This window comes from Acomys minous (assembly GCF_964271855.1).
Source record: "Acomys minous genome assembly, chromosome: 2".
NCBI classification, from domain to species: domain Eukaryota; kingdom Metazoa; phylum Chordata; class Mammalia; order Rodentia; family Muridae; genus Acomys; species Acomys minous.
Genome location: NC_140484.1, coordinates 71,771,651 through 71,790,370, shown reverse-complemented (window position 1 = coordinate 71,790,370; position 18,720 = coordinate 71,771,651). Strand labels below are relative to the sequence as shown.

The window sequence follows — 18,720 nt, the reverse complement described above, 5'->3', positions numbered from 1 at the left end:
ACACAGAGAGAGACAGAGAGACAGAGAGGAGAATCATGAGCAACAAAATGTCCAGATTATATGGCGGAGGGGAAGGAAGAGGCCCTGCCCTGGAGGGTTCAGGGTGGAGGGTGGGGTATGTCAGCCATGTCCTGCAGCAGATAGGGACGGAGGAGTGCTGGGAGAACCTGGGGCTGTTTATCCCGGGTCTGAAGCACACCACTGTAGCCTTTTGTTGCTAATAAATGGATATGCGATAAAGAAATCAGTCACCTTTGGTTGCTGCCTGCTGACAATGGCGCAGCGACAGGGATGGGGTCAAGAGGCTGAAGTGTTGGCCAAGTCAGGGAAGAGCAGGCTGTCCAGGGTCTGAGAACATCTGTGGCTAGGAGGAAAAATGCAGGTCCAGCTGGCACAATCTGTGAGGTTGGACTGGAGCTCCTGTGGGTGGCTGCTTTGGCGCTCGCTGTCTTGGATGTAGGAAGTCTGGCAGGGTACTGGAACATGTGTATGGGCAGAAGACAAAGTTAAGTAGGTGAGGGAGAAATTTTCTTTTAGGTGCACATCTGAAACTTCTGGGAGAGCAAGCAGAGGTGGAAGGTTTGGAGTGAAGACAAGAAAAACCTTGAATGTAGGGAACCTCCTTCCGTTCCCCAGATTGCTGGCGATAGTTAAATATATCTGTTGGCTCTGTTTCTTTTCTTTTCTTTTTTCTTTTTCGAGACAGGGTTTCTCTGTGTAGTCTTGGCTGTCCTGGACTCACTTTGTAGACCAGGCCGTCCTGGACTCACTTTGAAGACCAGGCTGGCCTCGAACTCACAGCGATCCACCTGCCTCTGCCTCCCGAGTGCTGGGATTAAAGGCGTGCGCCACACTTGGCCCTTGGCTCTGTTTCTTAACAATTAGATTTTATTATACAACCCAATTATCCTATACAAGAGGGAAAAGAGGCTACGGGGAACAAGAATAAATCTTCCAGGTATCAGCTCCACGGGACGAATTCCTAGGTGTTTCGCCACCCCACCCCCCACCCCCGCACACTGATGTTCTCTCAGATGGAAGCAATCCACACCCTCGTGGTCTGAAGCTGCAGCCTTCTCCTCTCCGCCTGCATCTCTCTCTAGGGCCGCAGTCTCTGGTTTTTCCTCAGGCTCCCTCCTCCCATCGATGTTAAGAGCCTGGCTGGAGTCCCCAGTCTGTTTCCTGAGGATGGCTCCTCTGAATCTATCACAGTATCCATCTCAGTGGGGTGTCCATGGTGTTTCCAAGGGGGCAAAGCCCGTCAAGACTGCTTCCACCCCAGACAAAGCCTGCGGTCCTTCCACAATGTCCTGTATGTGATCTGTTCAACTTAGGTTGCAGAGGCGTGTAAGCTTAGTAGCCCTTAATGCGGGTGTAAGGATTTGAAATTCTCCAGAAGGCATCCCCGAGGGGAGCCTGGAGGGAGGGAGAGTCAGGGACCTGTTCAGCCATCCCCAGAGCAAGGTTTGACTCAAAAATTGGCACAATCTGTTCCAGCAATTTGTCAGCACTGGTCAAAGCTCTTGGTCTTAGTTCACCTAAGGAAGGTGGGGACACTGTGCTGGAGAGGCAGCTCACCCAAAGGGAAAGCTCCTCCCTGAAGGTCATCAGAAAGGACCAGCCATAGTGATGAAGACAGAGGCTGGGGTACCCGCACTCCCCCGTAAACCAGAGAGCCAGCCGTAAGTGATGAAGACCGAGGTCGGGGTACCTGCACTCAGACAAAGGGAGGCATTTGCACCAATCAGCTGGTGTTGGGTGCAGAAAGCTGGCAACTGGGGAAAGGGATGTAACCCCACCCTCTGAAATCGGGGAAAGGTGGGAATCGTAGGCTGCTGATTGGCAGTTCTTACCTGGGTTCCATTTGATCCGAGAGGTGGATTTCCTGTGGCTTACAAGAATCCTTTTAAGTTTACAAAAAGAGATGGATTTTAGACAGCGCCGTTGTTTGCAGCCTGCAGTGAAATACACGTTGCAGAAAAGGCAGTAGACACATCCCTTGTTAACAGCATGAGCACTCTTTACGGTGAGCTCAGAGAAGACAGAAGCCTTCTGAGAAGTAGGAGGCGCCAAAGCTCACTTGATCTTGATTTTCAGCATCAGTACACATTATGAAAGAGGGGCCTCTTCCCTTTGTCCAGAAGAGACTGGATGTATATAAGTCTGGCACAATGAGAAACGTTTTAAGCATATATTTAAAAGACAAAGCAAAAGGAATTTAAAATCTTGAGCTTGGACTATGATAGTGGAAAAAAAAATTTTTAGTATTTATTTATTTATTTATTTTTATTTTTATTTTTATTTTTTTTTTTACCATAGTTAGATTAATAAGTCATAGCTCCAGTGATTAGTGTCAAAGCTCTAAACAGTCAATACAACAATAGCATAGCATGGGCTGGAGAGATGCCTCAGAGGTTAAGAGCACCGCCTAACCTTCCAAAGGTCCTGAGTTCAACTCCCAGCAACCACATAGCGGCTCACAACCATCTATAATGTGATCTGGTGCCCTCTTCTGGCATGAAAGTCTACATGCAGGCAAAATCTTGAAGCTATGCTATTGGTTGTTTTTTTTTTAAGATTTATTTATTATTATGCATACAGTGTTTTGCCTGCATAATAATAAATAAATCTTTTGTAAAAACCAATAGCATAGCATCAAGAATAAATCTGAAGCATTTTAATCTATTTTTGGATGCCTTAAATCACCTTTTGGACACTCTAGCCCTCATAACTTGCATTTCCCAACCTTAAAATGCCTTCCTTTTTAACTTAAACCTTTGTATTCTTATCTAATTATTTCCCATGAAACACAGGTGAAATTGCTGTGAGCAGTCACTGTCCTTTAGCTAAAAGAATGGTAAAAGGTTGTCTCTGAGACCTGCTTTTTAAATTTGGTTATAGTTGGGCATGGTGACACACACCTTTAATCCCAACACTTGGGAGGCAGAAGCAGGTGGATCTCTGTGAGTTCGAGGCCAGCCTGGTTTACAAAGTGAGTCCAGATAACCAAGGCTGCACAGAGGACACAGAAGAACCTTGTCTCAAAAACAAAAACAAAAACAAAAACCCACCACCAACAACTTAAGTTTGGTTACAAGATAGACTGTATCTAGACTTGGCAGCAATAGCTCTCGGAGTGATGCTTACAGCCTGCTCCCTTGTACACGGAGAGGGCTGAGAAAGCATCCGAAGCTTTAGCATGAGGTCTGTGAGAAGGGAAAACATGTTTCCCTTTTTAAATAAAAGATCTCCTATCCAGTAGTTTTAATTAGCTAGTGAACTGACTAATAAAGTAACATGATGGGTTACTATAGGCTAAGGAGCTAATTGTTTGCTTAGCTACCAAGCTAACATTAGCTTAGCCTTCAATGCCACCAGACACCTGAGAAGGATAAATTGTAACCAAAATGAATCTATGTATCAAAAAAAAAAAATCACAGCGATGACTAGTCAAAGTCCACTACATAGACAGTTGCCCCAAGCTCCTGTGGTTTTCATGGCCCGGTGAGCAGAGGCTGTCTGGCCATCAGCCACAGAGGAGGAGAGACTTTCTGTGCAAGAACATGGGAGTGCCTGACATCACCTCATTCTCGACAACGTGAGATGTAACTCTGCAGGGGTTCAGTTTGCCCTCGGTTCAGGCAGGCCCTAGCAGAGGGCGAGGCGTTGGGGGCGATCTTGTCCAGCGGTAGCGTACCACAATCCAGGCTTGAGGGCATCTGTTGTTCCAGATCCTCTTGGAGACTTTGAGGAACTACTGCTAGGATTTGGAAATCTTTGTTTATCATAATAAACTTACATATGTTTTGTTGTTGTTGTTTTTCTTTCTTTTCTTCTCCTCCTCCTCCTTCTTCTTCTTCTTTTTAATCCTTTTAGTTTTTCGAGACAGGGTTTCTCTGTGAAGCCCTGACTGTCCTGGACTCACTTTGTAGACCAGGCTGGCCTCGAACTCACAGTGATCCACCTACCTCTGTCTCCCAAGTGCTGGGATTACAGGCATGTGCCACCATGCCCAGCTGTTGTTGTTTTTTGAAACAAGGTTTCTCTGAGTAGTCTTGGCTGTCCTTGGCTTGCTTTGTAGGCCCGGCTGGTCTTGAACTCATAATGATCTTCTGCCTCCTGAGTGCTGGGACTAAAGGCGGGTGCCACTGCACCTGGCTAAACTACACATGTTAAATGCCATATTCAGCAGGTCTCTGACAAACTTGAGGGTTAGCATATCTGAGTGAAGCAATTTATGTCTGTATTTAGTTATTTGCTCTAACTACACCCTGGAAACATAAAATAGAATGCTTTGATCTGTGATTATGCCATATTCTGTAGATAAGTATTTGAGGACCATGTGTATTTGAAATACATCTAAATATTAAATAAAGCTTAATCCTGCAATCAGTTAAAGGTCTATAATTTATCTTAATCATCAAAGACTAAGACTTTAGGTTTCATCCCTGTTAAGTTGGAGCCTTAAAAAACACAAACACAGTCCATAAAGAGAGCAGAACAATTTCCTGTATGATTTAGTTTATAGAAAGTCCACAGCTTTAAAAGTATAAAGTTATACTATAGATTAATAACATTGTCATAGTCGGAAAACAAGGCTAACCATATTTCTAATACAGTGATTGTTAAGCATTTGAGAATGAAGGTTGGGCATAATATCCAAGTTCTAACAATGTAAACAAATGAATTTCTCTAGAATTTAAACATCACAGTTTCCACAGCTGGCAATATAGCAGAACATTGTAGAACAATTCTAAAGTTACATTTGAATTTATTTTGGCAAACCCTTTGGCCAGGAAGCCTGCAGATGACCCCAGAGCAGCTGGTGGAAGTAGGAGCAGCATTCATCCAAGAACTAGTGAAGACATAGGTAGTTAAAAACATTTTGAACCAAGGCTGGAGAGATGGCTCAGAGGTTAAGAACACTGCCTGTTCTTCCAAAGGTCCTGAGTTCAATTCCCAGCTACCACATACATGGTGGCTCCACAACCATCTATAATGAGATCTGGTGCCCTCTTCTGGTGTGCAGGTGAAGTCAAAACACTGTATACTTAATAAATAAATAAATCTTTAAAAAACAAAAACATTTTGAACCAAGGTTGAATCATATACAGTATGTCGTAAATATATAATTTTGAAGAGATATTTTTTGAGAGCATAGAAAGACATCAGAGAGGAAGAACAGAGGTTAAGCTTTTAACGAGGCCGGGGGTCTGTAACAGAAAGCCAATGAAAGAAGGGTGCAAAGAACACCCCCTTTTGGAATCTTGCAGGCCGGGTAAAGGACTTGGAGGGGCCTGGGGCAAGGCAGGCCATGTGTAGGGGCTAGAGCCAGAGCCACGTGGGAGAATCTCTAAGTAAATTTAGGATCAGATTTAACAAATGATTGAGTCATACCTCAGCAGTGGTGAAAATCAAGGTCTGATCTCGGGGGCCTGGGCTACATATTTTTGACAAAGGGTAGGACTGTTGGCCATGCCCTGGGGAAGCACCCACCATTGAAATCTGGGTGAGGGCCCCACATGATTAACGACAGGGAGGCTGAAGGCAAAACGTTTGGAATCGTCAGGGTGTAGGGGAATGCAAAAGAAGCAATCTTTAAGGTCGAGAACGAGTTTATGAAATCCTTTAGGGATAGCTACAGGAGAGGGGAGACCAGGCTGCAGAGCTCCCATGGGCATCATGGTCTTGTTAATTTCTCTGAGGTCCTGGAGGAGTCGCCCGGCACCATTCTTTTTTTGGATGACAAAAATGGGGGTGTTCCAGGGGGAAGTAGAGGGCTCAACATGGCCTGCATCAAGTTGCTCCTGCACCAGCCTTGAGGCTGCGGCCAGTTTACGGGAAGGAAGGGGCCACTGATTGATCCAGACAGGAGAATCAGTTCTCCAAGTAATTTTATTGGCCTGGAGTGCAGGGGGATAAGTGGCCCTTATAAAATTTTTTTTTTTATATCCCAGCCCTTGGCGACCAGTCCTAAGCGTAGGGACAATGGGCTCGAGATGCCCCTGTCCCAGCTTGCCGAGGCCCTGGCCTGGCAGATAGCCTTGATCCAAAAGTTGATGCGTGACAGGAGAGGAGGGGCTATAGATAAAGACCCCCATCTGGGAGAGTATGTCCTGGCCCCACAGATTAACGGGTAACCCGGGGACAATGAATGGTTGCACCGTCCCCGTCTGGCCATCAGGGTCAGTCCAGCGAAGGACCTTAGAACTTTGAAGGGTGTTGGTAGATATTCCGATGCCCTGAAGGTGAGTAAGGGAGGGCTGACAGGGCCAAGACGAGGGCCAAGAAGATTGGGACAGAACCGTCGAATCTGTCCCGGAATCAATGATGCCTTCAAAGGGGCGGCCATCAAGCCTTAGTGTAAGATGGGGTCTATCGGAAGTTAAGCGTTGGACCCAAAAAGTGGAGGGGGGCAGGGAGGGAGTCGGGGCGGTGGGAGGAGAGACAACAGCGTCAGCCAGGGTTAAAGGAAGGGCCCAGGCCAAAATCTGACCAGGAGAGATGGAGAGAGGGCCCTGGGTAGCGGCGGCAAGGAGGAGCGCAGGAGAAGGGAGCGGGTGTTTTAGAACGAGGGGATAGATGAGTAGCCCGATAAGGGCAGAAGAGGCGCGGCCGAGGACCAGGAGGGGAAGAGGGGGAGGGTTTCCATAGAGGGAGACAGGCAAGGACAAGGTTCCATCCTCGGGCGTCAGTATTGTGGAGGAGGTGGCACGGAAGTCCAATCCTGTGGGGGAGGGCAAGGGGCCGCCGCTGGAATGGGAGGAGGTTGGGTTTAGGAGGTGGGGTAGGAGGTCTGTGGATGGAAGCGGGTCTGTAGATTGGGGGGAGCCTGTGACACCGGTCCCGACGCAGGCTGGAATTGGATAGGGTGAGGGGCCCGGGACTGGCCCCCAGAGGAGTTTCCCGAACGCGGGGGGAGAGGGTTACCCACGGCATCAACAGTGGAACGGCAGGTGTTGGCCCAATGACGACCTCTACGGCAACGAGGGCAGAGCGTAGTGGGGGGGGGCGGGCCACAGGTCCCCGGAATCCAGTGGGTGGCGGAACGACCGGTGGCTGTCCAGCCTGTGAGGGTGGGCAATTACGCTCATTTGGGCAGGCGTGGGCAAAATGTCCCTATTGGCCACACCGGAAACAGGAGGCCCTGCTAGGGAAAGCTCCGACGGCCATAATGGCCTTGGTAAACTTATCAGTTAGGGGGTCAACCTCTCAGCAAAGCTGAATCATCTCATCAAGATCCCTGCCCTTGTATTTGTGTCTAAGAACTGCCTTACAGGCTGAGTTGGCATTTTCAAAGGCCAATTGTGTAAGAAATTTACTGTCTGTCTGGCCAGGACCAAGGGATCTTTCTGAAGCCTCCAGGGGGCGTGCAGCGAAGTCGCTGAAGGACTCTTGAGGTCCCTGAAGAATCTTGGTAATAGGGGACAGGGCAGAGCCCGTGGAGGCAATAGTTCTCCAAGCAGCGAGGGCGGCAGAACTAGAATGGGAAAGTAAGGAGAAGGGGAGTGCATGCTGTTTTTCGTCAGTGGCATATTTGCCCTGGCCAAGGAGTTTGTCAAGAGACCATTTACGGGTCTCACGATGTCCCTGCTGTACGTTTTTTCGGATAAGGTCACGGCAGCGATCAGCACAGTCCGCCCTCCAAGAAAGGAACTGTCCTCGAGTGAGGACAGACTGTGCAGTGGTGATCCACTCGTTGGGCGTTAGATGGCCTCCATCTGCCAAATTATCAAGGAGGGAGAGTGTGAACGGCGCATTAGGTCCGTAACTACGGACAGCCGTGTTAAGTTTTTCTAGCTTTTTAAATTTGAGTTTATGATAAGCAGTGGGGGTAGGGTCAGGAGCCGTTCCACCACCTTTCTGTTCTCCCTCCGAACCTGAGGAATCATGCTCACTATCAGAATCTACAAGGGCCGCGGACGACTGGGAGGGTGTAGGGGCAGGTGGCTCTCCCGAAGCAGCGCCTGAATCAGTGGCCTCAGTTTTTGCCCCGCTCGAGGCAGGCTGGCTCTGAGAACGGGTGACGGGGAAAATAAATGGGGCTGTGGAGGAAAGGCGCGTTGTTAAAAGTGAAAGCCGTTGTTGAAGAATCTGGGTCGCATGGGAGATCTGGTGTTGGAGATGGGCCTCCGTCTGGCAAAAGCAGTTTGGGAGGGAACAAGATGGCGGGAGCCGGGAGGCAGGGTAGGGCTCAGCAAGAGGAGGGGGAAGAGTGAGCAAGGTAGAGGAAGAAAAGGTTGGCGCCGCGCGGAGGAGGCCATCGTCGGAATGGTATTGAGCAGCCTCCTCCTCAAGGGTGGCGGCAGCATCTGGGTCCAAGGGCTCATCTGGGGCCTGAGAAAGGAAAATGGCGGAATGGCGGGGGGGGGGCATGTGAAGGGGTGGCCAACGGAGGGGGAACAGGAGAGGCTGGCGGACCGGACCGGACAGAGGGTGCCTTTTTTAGGGGAAAAACAGGGGCACAAAGCGGCGAACACCCGCGTTCCATAGCGGAAATGAGGTCCTCATAGGCGGGAGGAAGGGGAAGGGTTGGAAGCGGGCGCAGGGGAAGGATTTTTTAAGGGCTCCAAGGATGTAGGAGAAACAGAATCAGGGGACATGTCAATGAGCGTAAGGGAGGAACCCTGCAAAGAGGAACAGGAAGGAACACGAGAAGGAGGGAGAGATTCGCGCAGGCAGAGTTCAGCCACGGATAGGAGTTGCCTCTGTCTGCTTTCGTTTTCGCTGGACTCAATTATGTCCCGTATAAGGCCCCAATAAGAAAAAATACTGTCTGCAACCGCTGCATTACCATCTTTTTGGATAATTGCATTAAGTTCACGCCCCACCTTTTGCCACTTTTTAGAATGAATAATAGGTCCATCAATCATGAACCAGGGACAGGTCTGGTCAATAAAAACAAAAAACTCAATCAAATGTTTCTTTTTTACCCTAATACCCCTCTCTCTGAGTATGTCCTTTAAGCCTCTTATGAACTTCGCTTCCTTGGACAGCGAATGGCCCATTCTTGAGATTTGCGAACAGATGACTCACCTAATGACGAGGCCGGCCGGGCGAGCTCGGCTGGTCATGAAAAATCCAGTGGACCGGTCCCTTAATCCATTCGGGGAGAAACCCATGCCTCGAGCCCCACTTTGGGCGCCACTCGACCAGGCCAGCTGGTCAGTTATTAGGGGGAGCCGAGGAGGGTCGCAACCTGTGGATAAAAAATGGGCGAGAGAGAGGCAGGGCTCAGGGAAACCGTAGCTTGTCAAGAGCCGTTTATTGAAGGTAAGGGCAGGCTTTTTAAAACCTGCTTTAGGGAGGGCGGGGGTAAGCGAGGAGGGTAATGGAAAAGTACAGAATCTTCTGGGGTTGAGCCCCAGGAACATCTGCAGGGGGAGGGGTTTTCCTAGTTGGGGCAAAGCAGGATGTCTCTGTGGTTATCTCAGGATCGGATCGCTCTCTTCTCAGGGCTAAGCCGGATGCCTTGCGTGCCTAGTGAGTGGCCAAGCAGGATGTTTGCTGCAGGTGCTGGATGGGTGAGGGTCGGCCACGGGCCATTTGGTTCCTGGCAGATACCAGAAGGTTACTCTTTTTTCCCTTTAGCCTTTTTTCCCTCTTGTGTAAGCTAGTTGGGTTGTACAATAAAGTTTAATTGTTAAGAAACAGAGCCTACACATTCCCCTAGAGAGAGAGGGGAGGTGCCATGATGACATAGGCTTTGTAAAGGATATGGCAGCTGTGATGATGTGGCTGCTGGCACTGTGTCACTGAGGGCAGGCTGGGGGTGCACCTGGTTCTGGAATGGGGGTAGTTCCTAACACATGCCCCATTTGTAACCTAAACTATAAATGGTATTGCATTGCCTGTTCCTGAAAACAGCAACCGTGTCTTTGTTCCAAAAAGTTATGACCGTCTTGCAACCCTACCATTGTTTTCAAAAGGCTGTTGTGACTACTTTGTTATGCCTACCTTCTCATGTTCTGCTGCTGTAGCCCCATCTATTTGCCTGAAAACCCACCTACCCCTGAGCTATAACCACCCCATTTCCTCCAGACTAATGCTGACTTTTTGGGTCTCTCTTAGTCGGAGGCAAGCCATGTTTTAAATATGAAAAATAAGATGCCAGCCAACAGACAAGATGTGGAGGCATTTATTATAATGGTAGGGGTACCCCAGAGAGGAAGAGAAACAGAGCTAGAGAAAGATAAGAGAGGAACAGACAAAGAAAAGGATAGGGAAGAGGTGAGTTTGTCCTTTCATATACTCCTGGGCAGGGGGACACCTGGTGGCAGGTAGGTAATGCCATCATAGGTTGCTAGGCAGACTGTGGTAGCATGCTAACACCATGTACATGAGCTAACAAAGCTTGCTTTAATTAACTTGGCCATGATGATTTGGGTCAGTGGTCTTTCTCCTCCCATCTCTGAGATTAGCAGTTTTAAATATGAAAAACAAGATGCCAGGCAACAGATATGATATGGAGAAGTTTATTATATCAGCATGGAGGAAGAAGAGAGAGAGAGATAAGAGAGCAAGAGAGAGAGGTAAGAGACAAGATGGGTTTGTTCTTTTTTATACTCCTGGGCAGGTAGGTAGATAATGACATCATAGGTTGCTAGGCAGTTTGAGGCAGGATTCCTCCCTTTTCCTATAATTAAAAAATGACTTTGGAAGCAGGGCGTTGGTGGTACACATCTTTAATCCCAGCACTCAGGAGGCAGAGGCATGTCCATAAGTTCGAGGCCAGCCTGGTCTACAAAGCAAGTCCAGGACAGCCAAGGCTATACAGAGAAACCCTGTCTCAAAAAAAAAAAAAAAAAAAAAAAAAAAGACATTGGAGTGTAAGGGGAACCAATTTTAAATAGGAAATATGCACCACACGACAGAGATGATATGGAGTTTATTATATGAACATGCGGGGAGAAGAAAGGGAGGGTGCCCCAGACAGACAGAGACAGAGGAAGAGAGAAGAGATAAGAGAGAAACAAAAGAGAGATAGGTGGTTCCTCCTTTTATATACTCCTGGGCAGGGGCACACCTAGGGGCAGGTAGGTAATGACATCATAGGTTGCTAGGCAGACTGGAGCAGTATACTTACAAACAGGAACCAGCAATTTTTAGCTTTTTTTTTTTTTAAGTTGGAGTAATGGGGGATGCGTTGTATGAGTGGGTGTGGAGGTCAGGGACAACTTGCACAACATCTACCACATGGGTTCCCTGGCAGAATTCAGTTGTCAATCTTGGTGACAATCACCTTTTCCTACTGACCATCTCACTGGCCCAGACTCTCAAATGATTTGTGTTTTTTTTTTTTTTTTAATTTTTTTTTGTTTTCGAGTCAGGGTTTCTCAGTGTAGCCTTGGCTGGCCTGGACTCACTTTGTAGACCAGGCTGGCCTCGAACTCAAACGATCTGCCTACCTCTGCCTCCCAAGTGCTGGGATGAAGGGCATGTGCCATCGTGCCCGGCCTCTCTAATGATTTGTAAGCTTTTCTTTAAAACTGGTAGCACTCAAGGGACAGACGATGCATGTTTCAACTTTACCTCAAACTTATGTTTTCGTGTATGATGCTAATACATATGAATAAAAACCCCGTTAGCTCTCTTTTTGTGGCAGGACCGAAGACTCTGGATACTCACCCCTACAAAGGAAAGCTCGCCTACAAGACGAGATCCTGGGTCTATGCTTCTGGGGCCTGCGTCCCTTGAGACATGGTCCCAGCAAGATGGAGGCAGGGTTTAATTCTTCAGTCCCTCCTTGTGCGTGGTCTTTGCAAAGCTGGCTGCCTTCCTTTGTTTCCCGATCTACCTTTGTGTCCGCCTGTTGTCCTTTGTTCTGCCTCCCGCCTGTTTCTCTCCAGGCTCCCCTCCTCCTAGGGCCCCTGACTCTGCCTGGGTGACTTGGGGCCACTCTTAATCGGTTTCTACATCTCTTTGTCTCCGGTACCCAGTCCCTTGCACCAGTCTCCGTGCAGTGTCCTGCCTCTTAGGCTCGAGCTCGGCCCGAGCGCCCCCAGCCCAGCCCCCACCCGGCGCCGGGCTTTGTTTCCCCCCGCCTCGTCGCTCCGCCCCGCCCGCCGGCTCTCCGTAGCCCTTTGTCTGCCTCGGTCTCTCCCACTCCATCCCCGGGCTCTTTTCCGGTTGCTCCACGCGGGCAGTCGGGCCCCACGGCGCCAGTTAGACCAGCCGAGGAGGCACGGCGCTAACCCTCAGAGGGCACCGCTAGAAGAAGTCGCCGCCGCCGCGGAGCCCGCGGCTCCTCCGGGTCCTAGAGCGGCTCGCTGCAGCCGGTGCTTCCGCTTCCCGTCCCGCCCCGCGGCGCCCGGGACGTGGGCCGAGCCCCCTCCTGGCACTGCCCGGCGCGGTGCCCGCATCCGAGCGACTGGCGGTTAGGGCCCCTGTTGCTAGGCGGGGAACGGGCCACCGGTGCCCGCGGAATCACCGGAGCCGCACCCCGGTCGTGGGCCGACGGTGCAGCGTGCGACCCAGACCCGGGGCGCAGAGCTCCGTCGTGCAGCGCACTCCGGGGAGCGGCTCAGCCATCCGCACAGGTGAGGGCCGCGTTGACAGGTAATGGATGGTTGGGGACCCAGGAAAAGTCGGGGATGGGTGAAGGGGCCGGAGAGCAAAATCCGAGGGGAAGGAGCCAAGGTTTCTGAGCACCTACTGTGTGCCAGGCCATGAGGGGCATCCTCCCCAATGCTCTCTCCCCCTCCCCCCGGGCCTTCACTCATCCTTACTTGCCTCAGCCCTACTGTAGGCCCCCTGGCTCAATTGTGCTAACCTCCCCTGCTCTTTCCTCCTCAGCATGCGATCTGCAGCCAGTCTGATGTAAACCCAGCCCTAACGCTGCCGGCCTTCTCAAAACCTCCCCAGTCTCCTTATTTCTATTAGTCAAAAAAGCCTTAGTGAAACTAGTGTTAAGTACAAACCTTGTGTGCGCAGACCAGTCTCAGTATCTTTTCCCACATAGCCACATTCCTCCTCATAGTTTATTTTTGCTGTAGAATGATGTCTGTCCTTGACTTTTTATCTCTTGTCTCTCTTGGGACAGCCGAGCTGTGCGTAACCCACAGTTAGAATCATTACTACTTTTGTCCTTTTTTTTTTCTACCACCTCATATCTGTGTATCTATAGGGAAGTAGGTACATACAGGATCATTTAATTTACAAGGGATGTGTGTTAGTGACACATGCCTGTAATCCAAGGAGAGTGGAGAATTCAAAGGCAGCCTGGGCAGTATAGTAAGACAGTCTCAAGAACTGGTGGAAAGTCGGGTGTGGTGGCGTATGCCTTTAATCCTAGCACTCAGAGGCAGAGGCAGGTGGATCATTGTGAGTTCGAGGCCAGCCTGGTCTACAAAGTGAGTCCAGGACAGCCAAAGCTACACAGAGACCCAGTCTCAAACAAAACAAAACAAACAAAAAACTGGGGGGGGGGGGGGAACCAAAACAGAGATTGAGTAGACCAAATACTAGGCTTTTGAAACAGAAATATTGTAATATGACACAGGCTTGGGTGGATGGGAATTAGAAACTTGCTATTCTGTACTAACTTTCATGTGGTGGTGGCTGGGGCAGCGGAGGCCAGCCTGGTCTACAGAGTGAACTCCAGGACAGCCTCTCTACACAGAGAAACATTGTTTCAAAAAAAAAAAAAAAGAAAGAAACAAATTACTTTGATTCTCATTGCTTCCATGAGTGTAAAATAAAAGGGGCAGCGAGGCCAGCCTGGTCTACAGAGTGAACTCCAGGACAGCCTCTCTACACAGAGAAACATCGTTTCGAAAAAAAAAAAAAAAAAAGAGAAATTACCTTAATTCTCATTGTTTCCATGAGTGTAAAATAAAAAGACTAATAGACAGGATTTTGAGGGTCCCATGTTGTTTAGTGTAGTGACTGTTAATTAAAAACATGGTAAGCCTGGATGGTGGTGCACACCTCTCATCCAAGGATTTGGGAGGCTGAGAAAGGTGTTTGTTTGTTTTGAGACAAGTTCTTACTATGTAGCCTCCTTGGATGGCCTTGAAGTCAGAACTATTGCCTCTGCCTCCCCAGTACTATGATTAAAGGCATGTGCCACCATGCCTGGCAGGAATGAAAGTTCAAGGCCAGCCTGGGCAAGTTATGGAAACCCCTGTCTCAGCTGGGGATGCAGCACAGTAGCACTTATAATTACCGAGAGATAGGTAATTAGTGCTCCTAAATTCAGTAGACATCGCGCAACCTTAAAAAAGTCTTACTGGGAAGTCACTGGAATTTGCCGCTAGGGTAGAGGCCCTGGGGTCCACTCCCATAGCACCAAAAGAAAAGATGGGGTTGAGCCAACTGTGAGATTTATAATTCTGTTTTCTTTACCTAGCTCTAAGCGTGAAACTATGGAGGATTCTCCAGTGGAAGAGTTTGAACACGCTCCACAGGACAGGGATGGCTCAGAGTTCAAGCAAGAGGAACAGTTAGCCCCAGGCCACGAAGTGCAAAGCGCTTCTCTCAAACCTGAAGGCATCCACAGCTGGTATGACTTCTGGGTCCGCAGAGAAGGCCTTGGAAAGCGTCAGCCTCAAGACCCAGTCCCCCGGGTCCTGGGAGAGCCCCGCTGGGGACAGGGTAGCCACGACAGAGCTGCTGTGTGTGGTGAGTGTGGCAAAAGTTTCAGGCAGATGTCAGACTTGGTGAAACACCAGAGGACACACACGGGGGAGAAGCCCTACAAGTGTGGGGTCTGTGACAAGGGCTTCGGGGATAGCTCAGCCCGAATCAAACACCAACGAACTCACACAGGGGAGAAGCCCTTTCGGGTCCAGCCAGCAGCCCCAGGTCCTCCCAAGACGCCTCGATCTCGGGTTCCTGCTGGTGAACGCCCCACTATCTGTGGCGAATGTGGCAAGAGCTTCCGGCAGAGCTCTGACCTGGTAAAACATCAGCGGACACACACAGGAGAGAAGCCCTACAAGTGTGGCATCTGTGGCAAGGGCTTTGGTGACAGTTCTGCCCGAATAAAGCACCAGCGGACACACAGAGGGGAGCAGCTCCCCCAGCTGGTGGTTCCCCCTGGACGGCAGCCGTCTCAGGCACCTCCAACAGCTACACACAGTCCCAAGGCCCAGGACAAGCCATATATCTGCACTGACTGTGGCAAAAGGTTCGTGCTGAGCTGCAGCCTGCTGAGCCACCAGCGCAGTCACCTAGGACCCAAACCCTTTGCTTGTGATGTGTGTGGAAAGGAGTTTGCCCGGGGCTCCGACCTGGTGAAGCATCTGCGGGTGCACACAGGTGAGAAGCCGTACCTGTGCCCTGAGTGTGGCAAGGGCTTTGCTGACAGCTCTGCCCGGGTAAAGCACCTCCGCACCCACAGCGGCCAGAGGCCTCACGCCTGCCCAGAATGTAACCGCACATTTAGCCTCAGCTCCACCCTCCTCCGGCACCGCCTTACCCATGTGGAGCCCCAGGACTTGAGTTTCTCAGCCTACCCTGTAGCCTCCCTCCTTCCCAGCCCACCTCCAGCCCCTCTGGGCACTAGCCCCTCACTGACGCCCCGCAGCCCTTCACATTCCAGTGACGGGCCCTTTGGCCTGCCTGGTTTAGAACCAGAGCCCGGGGGCCCCCAGGCCGGGGAGCCACCCCCACCGCTGGCCGGTGATAAGCCTCACAAGTGTCCTGAGTGTGGCAAAGGCTTCCGCCGAAGCTCTGACCTGGTAAAACACCATCGTGTGCATACAGGGGAGAAGCCCTACCTCTGTCCCGAGTGTGGCAAGGGTTTCGCTGACAGCTCTGCCCGAGTCAAGCACCTCCGCACCCACCAGGGCGAACGCACCAGACCACCACCACCACCGCCGCTGCCATCCACTCTCCTACGGCCACATAACCCTCCTGGTCTTGTACCCGTAGACCCCCAGTCTCAAGTGCAGGGCCAGCCCTCTGGACCCAGCCAGCTCCATGTGTGTGGCTTCTGTGGGAAAGAATTCCCCCGGAGCTCAGATCTAGTCAAACACAGGCGTACACATACTGGGGAGAAGCCGTACAAATGTGCAGAGTGTGGCAAGGGCTTTGGTGACAGCTCTGCGCGGATGAAGCACCAGCGTGGGCATCTGGTCTTAAGGCCCTTTGGGGTGGGGGATGGCCAGTCAAGGCCCCTCCAGGAAGAGGCACCAACTGGAATGGAGTGATGAGGAGGCTAGAGGCCCAGAGCATTACAGGGAGGGTATCTGCTGTTGAGGGCAGAGAGGAGCCTGGGAAACAGTGGGAGGGATGAGGAGAATGAGCATAGATAGAAACAGATTAGAGACCGGAACCTTCATGCTCAGGGAACTGTCTTGTTAGGGGCTGGCATCTTGCCAGCGTGAGCCGTATCCCAGCTTCTAGAACACTGCCTAGCAGAGTAGGCCCTCAGTAGTTGTAAAATTGATAAGCTGGACTCAGTTCTACAACCCTACTGCCTTTTGTTAACTCACCCTGCAGCTGCACACAGTTGTGGACAACCTTTAAATCCAACACTCAGGAGGCAAAGGCAGGCAGATCTCTTGAGTCCATGGCCAGACTGATCTACACAGAGTTCTAGGTCAGCCAGGACTACGTGGTGAAACAAAAAAGAAAACCAAACCAAAACAAAAATACTTGATCCTCCCAACTTTAGGCTTTGAGGACAGAGTGTTTGAGTTTAAGGTGTCAAACAAGGCAGGGGCATCTTGACCACCCTGAGGGGGAGTGTCGCTGTGGTGGGGTGGGTCTACTGGGCATGATTATCCAAGAAGGGCACATGGGGAAAGAGCTTCAATCTATGAGCGCTTGAGGGCCCTTCCCACCCTGGCACTGGAACACTGGTGAAGTAGAGCAAAGCTAGCGGGACACTCAGAGCTTCCGGTCTGTATACAAAGCTTAGGTCATTGAGGATGGACATCTGTGAAGACCAGCTTGCTGAGCAAGGGCAGGGCCAGTGCAGGCCAGAGAAGCTTGAAGTCTCCACAGCTAAGTGTCTGTCTCCTTACTAATAAATTGTCCCTTGTCTGAGGTTTGAGTCTGTGTGTGTATGTGTACATGAGAAAACACAACCCTCAGCAATGCCTGAAGTCGGTGTAGCAGCACTGCCATAGGCAAAGCCCTGAGCCATGGTTCTTAATAGGTCCCTTAAATAAAAGAGTTTGTCTTAGAAAACTTAGCTGCTTTCATTGGAGGAAGGTATCATCGTTCATGCCTGTAATCCCAGAATTGAGGAGAAATGAGGCAGGAGGGTCGCTTGGATCTGGGACAGGCTGGGCTATAAAGAACCAGAGCCAAGGAAACACTAAGTATTCAGGTTTGTCAGCTGATGCCTTAGGCCAAGATCTGGTTGCCCACAGGAACCTAGCTACAAACAGGACCCTTGAAAAAAAACTGAGGTACCAAGAAGGAAGGGCCAGTGGTCAGTGAGGTTGACGGAATGTTGCCAACCTGCCTGGTACAGGTTCAGAGAGTCGTCAGGATGGTAATTCATCAACAAGGGAATGTGAGAAGACCTGCTTCCCCAGGCTTTAAAAGTCCCGTTATTTGGCCCGGTGTGGTGGCGCACGCCTTTAATCCCAGCACCTGGGAGGCAGTGGCAGGTGGATCACTGTGAGTTCCAGGCCAGTCTGGTCTACAAAGCGAGTCCAGGACAGCCAAGGCTACACACAGAGACCCTGTCTCGAAAAACAAACAAATCCCATTACTTCCCCAGCACCAGAGCTTCCTAGGGAGCAGAAAGCAGGTGCCTATCTTGTTCTAAGTGGCAAAAGTCAGGGGATGGAGCTAACCTAATTGGCCAGTGGCGGGAATCATTAGCTCCATTCATCTTACTTGGCAAGTTCCTGCCAGACCTGGTAACTCAGCTAGTTGTTCAGGAATAATCAGAGAGGTTCTCTCGAGATCTTAGCCATCTGACTGGCTTTCTGAGAAGTCCATTGCTTCAGACTCTTGTGCATAACCGAAACGTAGCTTTGCGATCTCCCCAGGGTTGGAAGAGGCTTGCTTACCCCAGTACATGAGCACCTGCTTGGTCGTGCGTGGGGCCCTTTGAGGGACTCTGAAGATTCTTGCTGATGCTTTGTCTCCTTTATCCAGGCACACCCCAGTACACTTTGAACGTTTCTGTCAGACCATGCCACTGCTCCATTGAGAACCTTGTCATCGCTTCATCTCTCTGTGTGAGGCACAACTCCTGGGCTGGACAGATGGCTCAGTGGTGGAGAGGACCCGATTCTGTTTCCAGGACCCACATAGTGGCTTACAAACCACCCCTAGCTCCGGTTTCAGGGATGTGACGCCCTCTTCTGAACGCTGCTGCACCAGGCATGTGCACGGTGCTCATACAAGCAAACATTTGCACCCATAACATTTTTGAAACGGGTGTGGGGTGTGAACCTCTGTTAATCCCAAAGATTTCAGGAGAAAGACCATCAACCCAAATCATGGCCAAATTAAAACAAACAACTAAAACAAGCTTTTTAATTCGTGTACACAGGCTGACTTCCCCCCAAGGGAGGGTTCAAGAGGTCAGTATTGGATGTGAGGAAGACAAGGCTTTTACAGCTCATGGGTTGGGGACTGGCAAAAGGGGGATTTGGCAGACAAATTAGGTGGGCTTACAGCAGCAGAGACATAAGCATAGGAAGTCATAATGACCTGAAACAAAGACGGGATTGTAAGATGGTCTTACAAGGTAGTCATAACAACAGGTAGTCTGAGGTGCTCGTGGAACCTTCAGAACAAAGGTAGGGT

General features: G+C 50.2%; 1 protein-coding gene and 1 long non-coding RNA gene across 2 annotated transcripts; one reads left to right on the top strand and one right to left on the bottom strand.

Annotated features, from left to right (window-relative positions):
- Positions 1 to 1,064: 1,064 nt before the first annotated feature.
- On the bottom strand, positions 1,065 to 11,746 carry LOC311592431. Its single transcript, XR_014777407.1, has 4 exons — positions 11,629 to 11,746; positions 9,037 to 9,199; positions 1,854 to 2,163; positions 1,065 to 1,711 (listed from the first exon to the last, which is right to left on the bottom strand). It is a non-coding gene; the product is annotated as an uncharacterized lncRNA (long non-coding RNA).
- A 401-nt stretch (positions 11,747 to 12,147) lies between these two features.
- On the top strand, positions 12,148 to 16,995 carry ZNF48 (zinc finger protein 48). The gene is made up of 2 exons (XM_084772773.1): positions 12,148 to 12,539; positions 14,351 to 16,995. The coding sequence occupies exon 2, from the start codon at positions 14,367 to 14,369 to the stop codon at positions 16,152 to 16,154; it is 1,788 nt and encodes a 595-aa protein (XP_084628899.1). The 5' UTR covers positions 12,148 to 12,539; positions 14,351 to 14,366; the 3' UTR covers positions 16,155 to 16,995.
- The last annotated feature ends 1,725 nt before the right edge of the window (positions 16,996 to 18,720 follow it).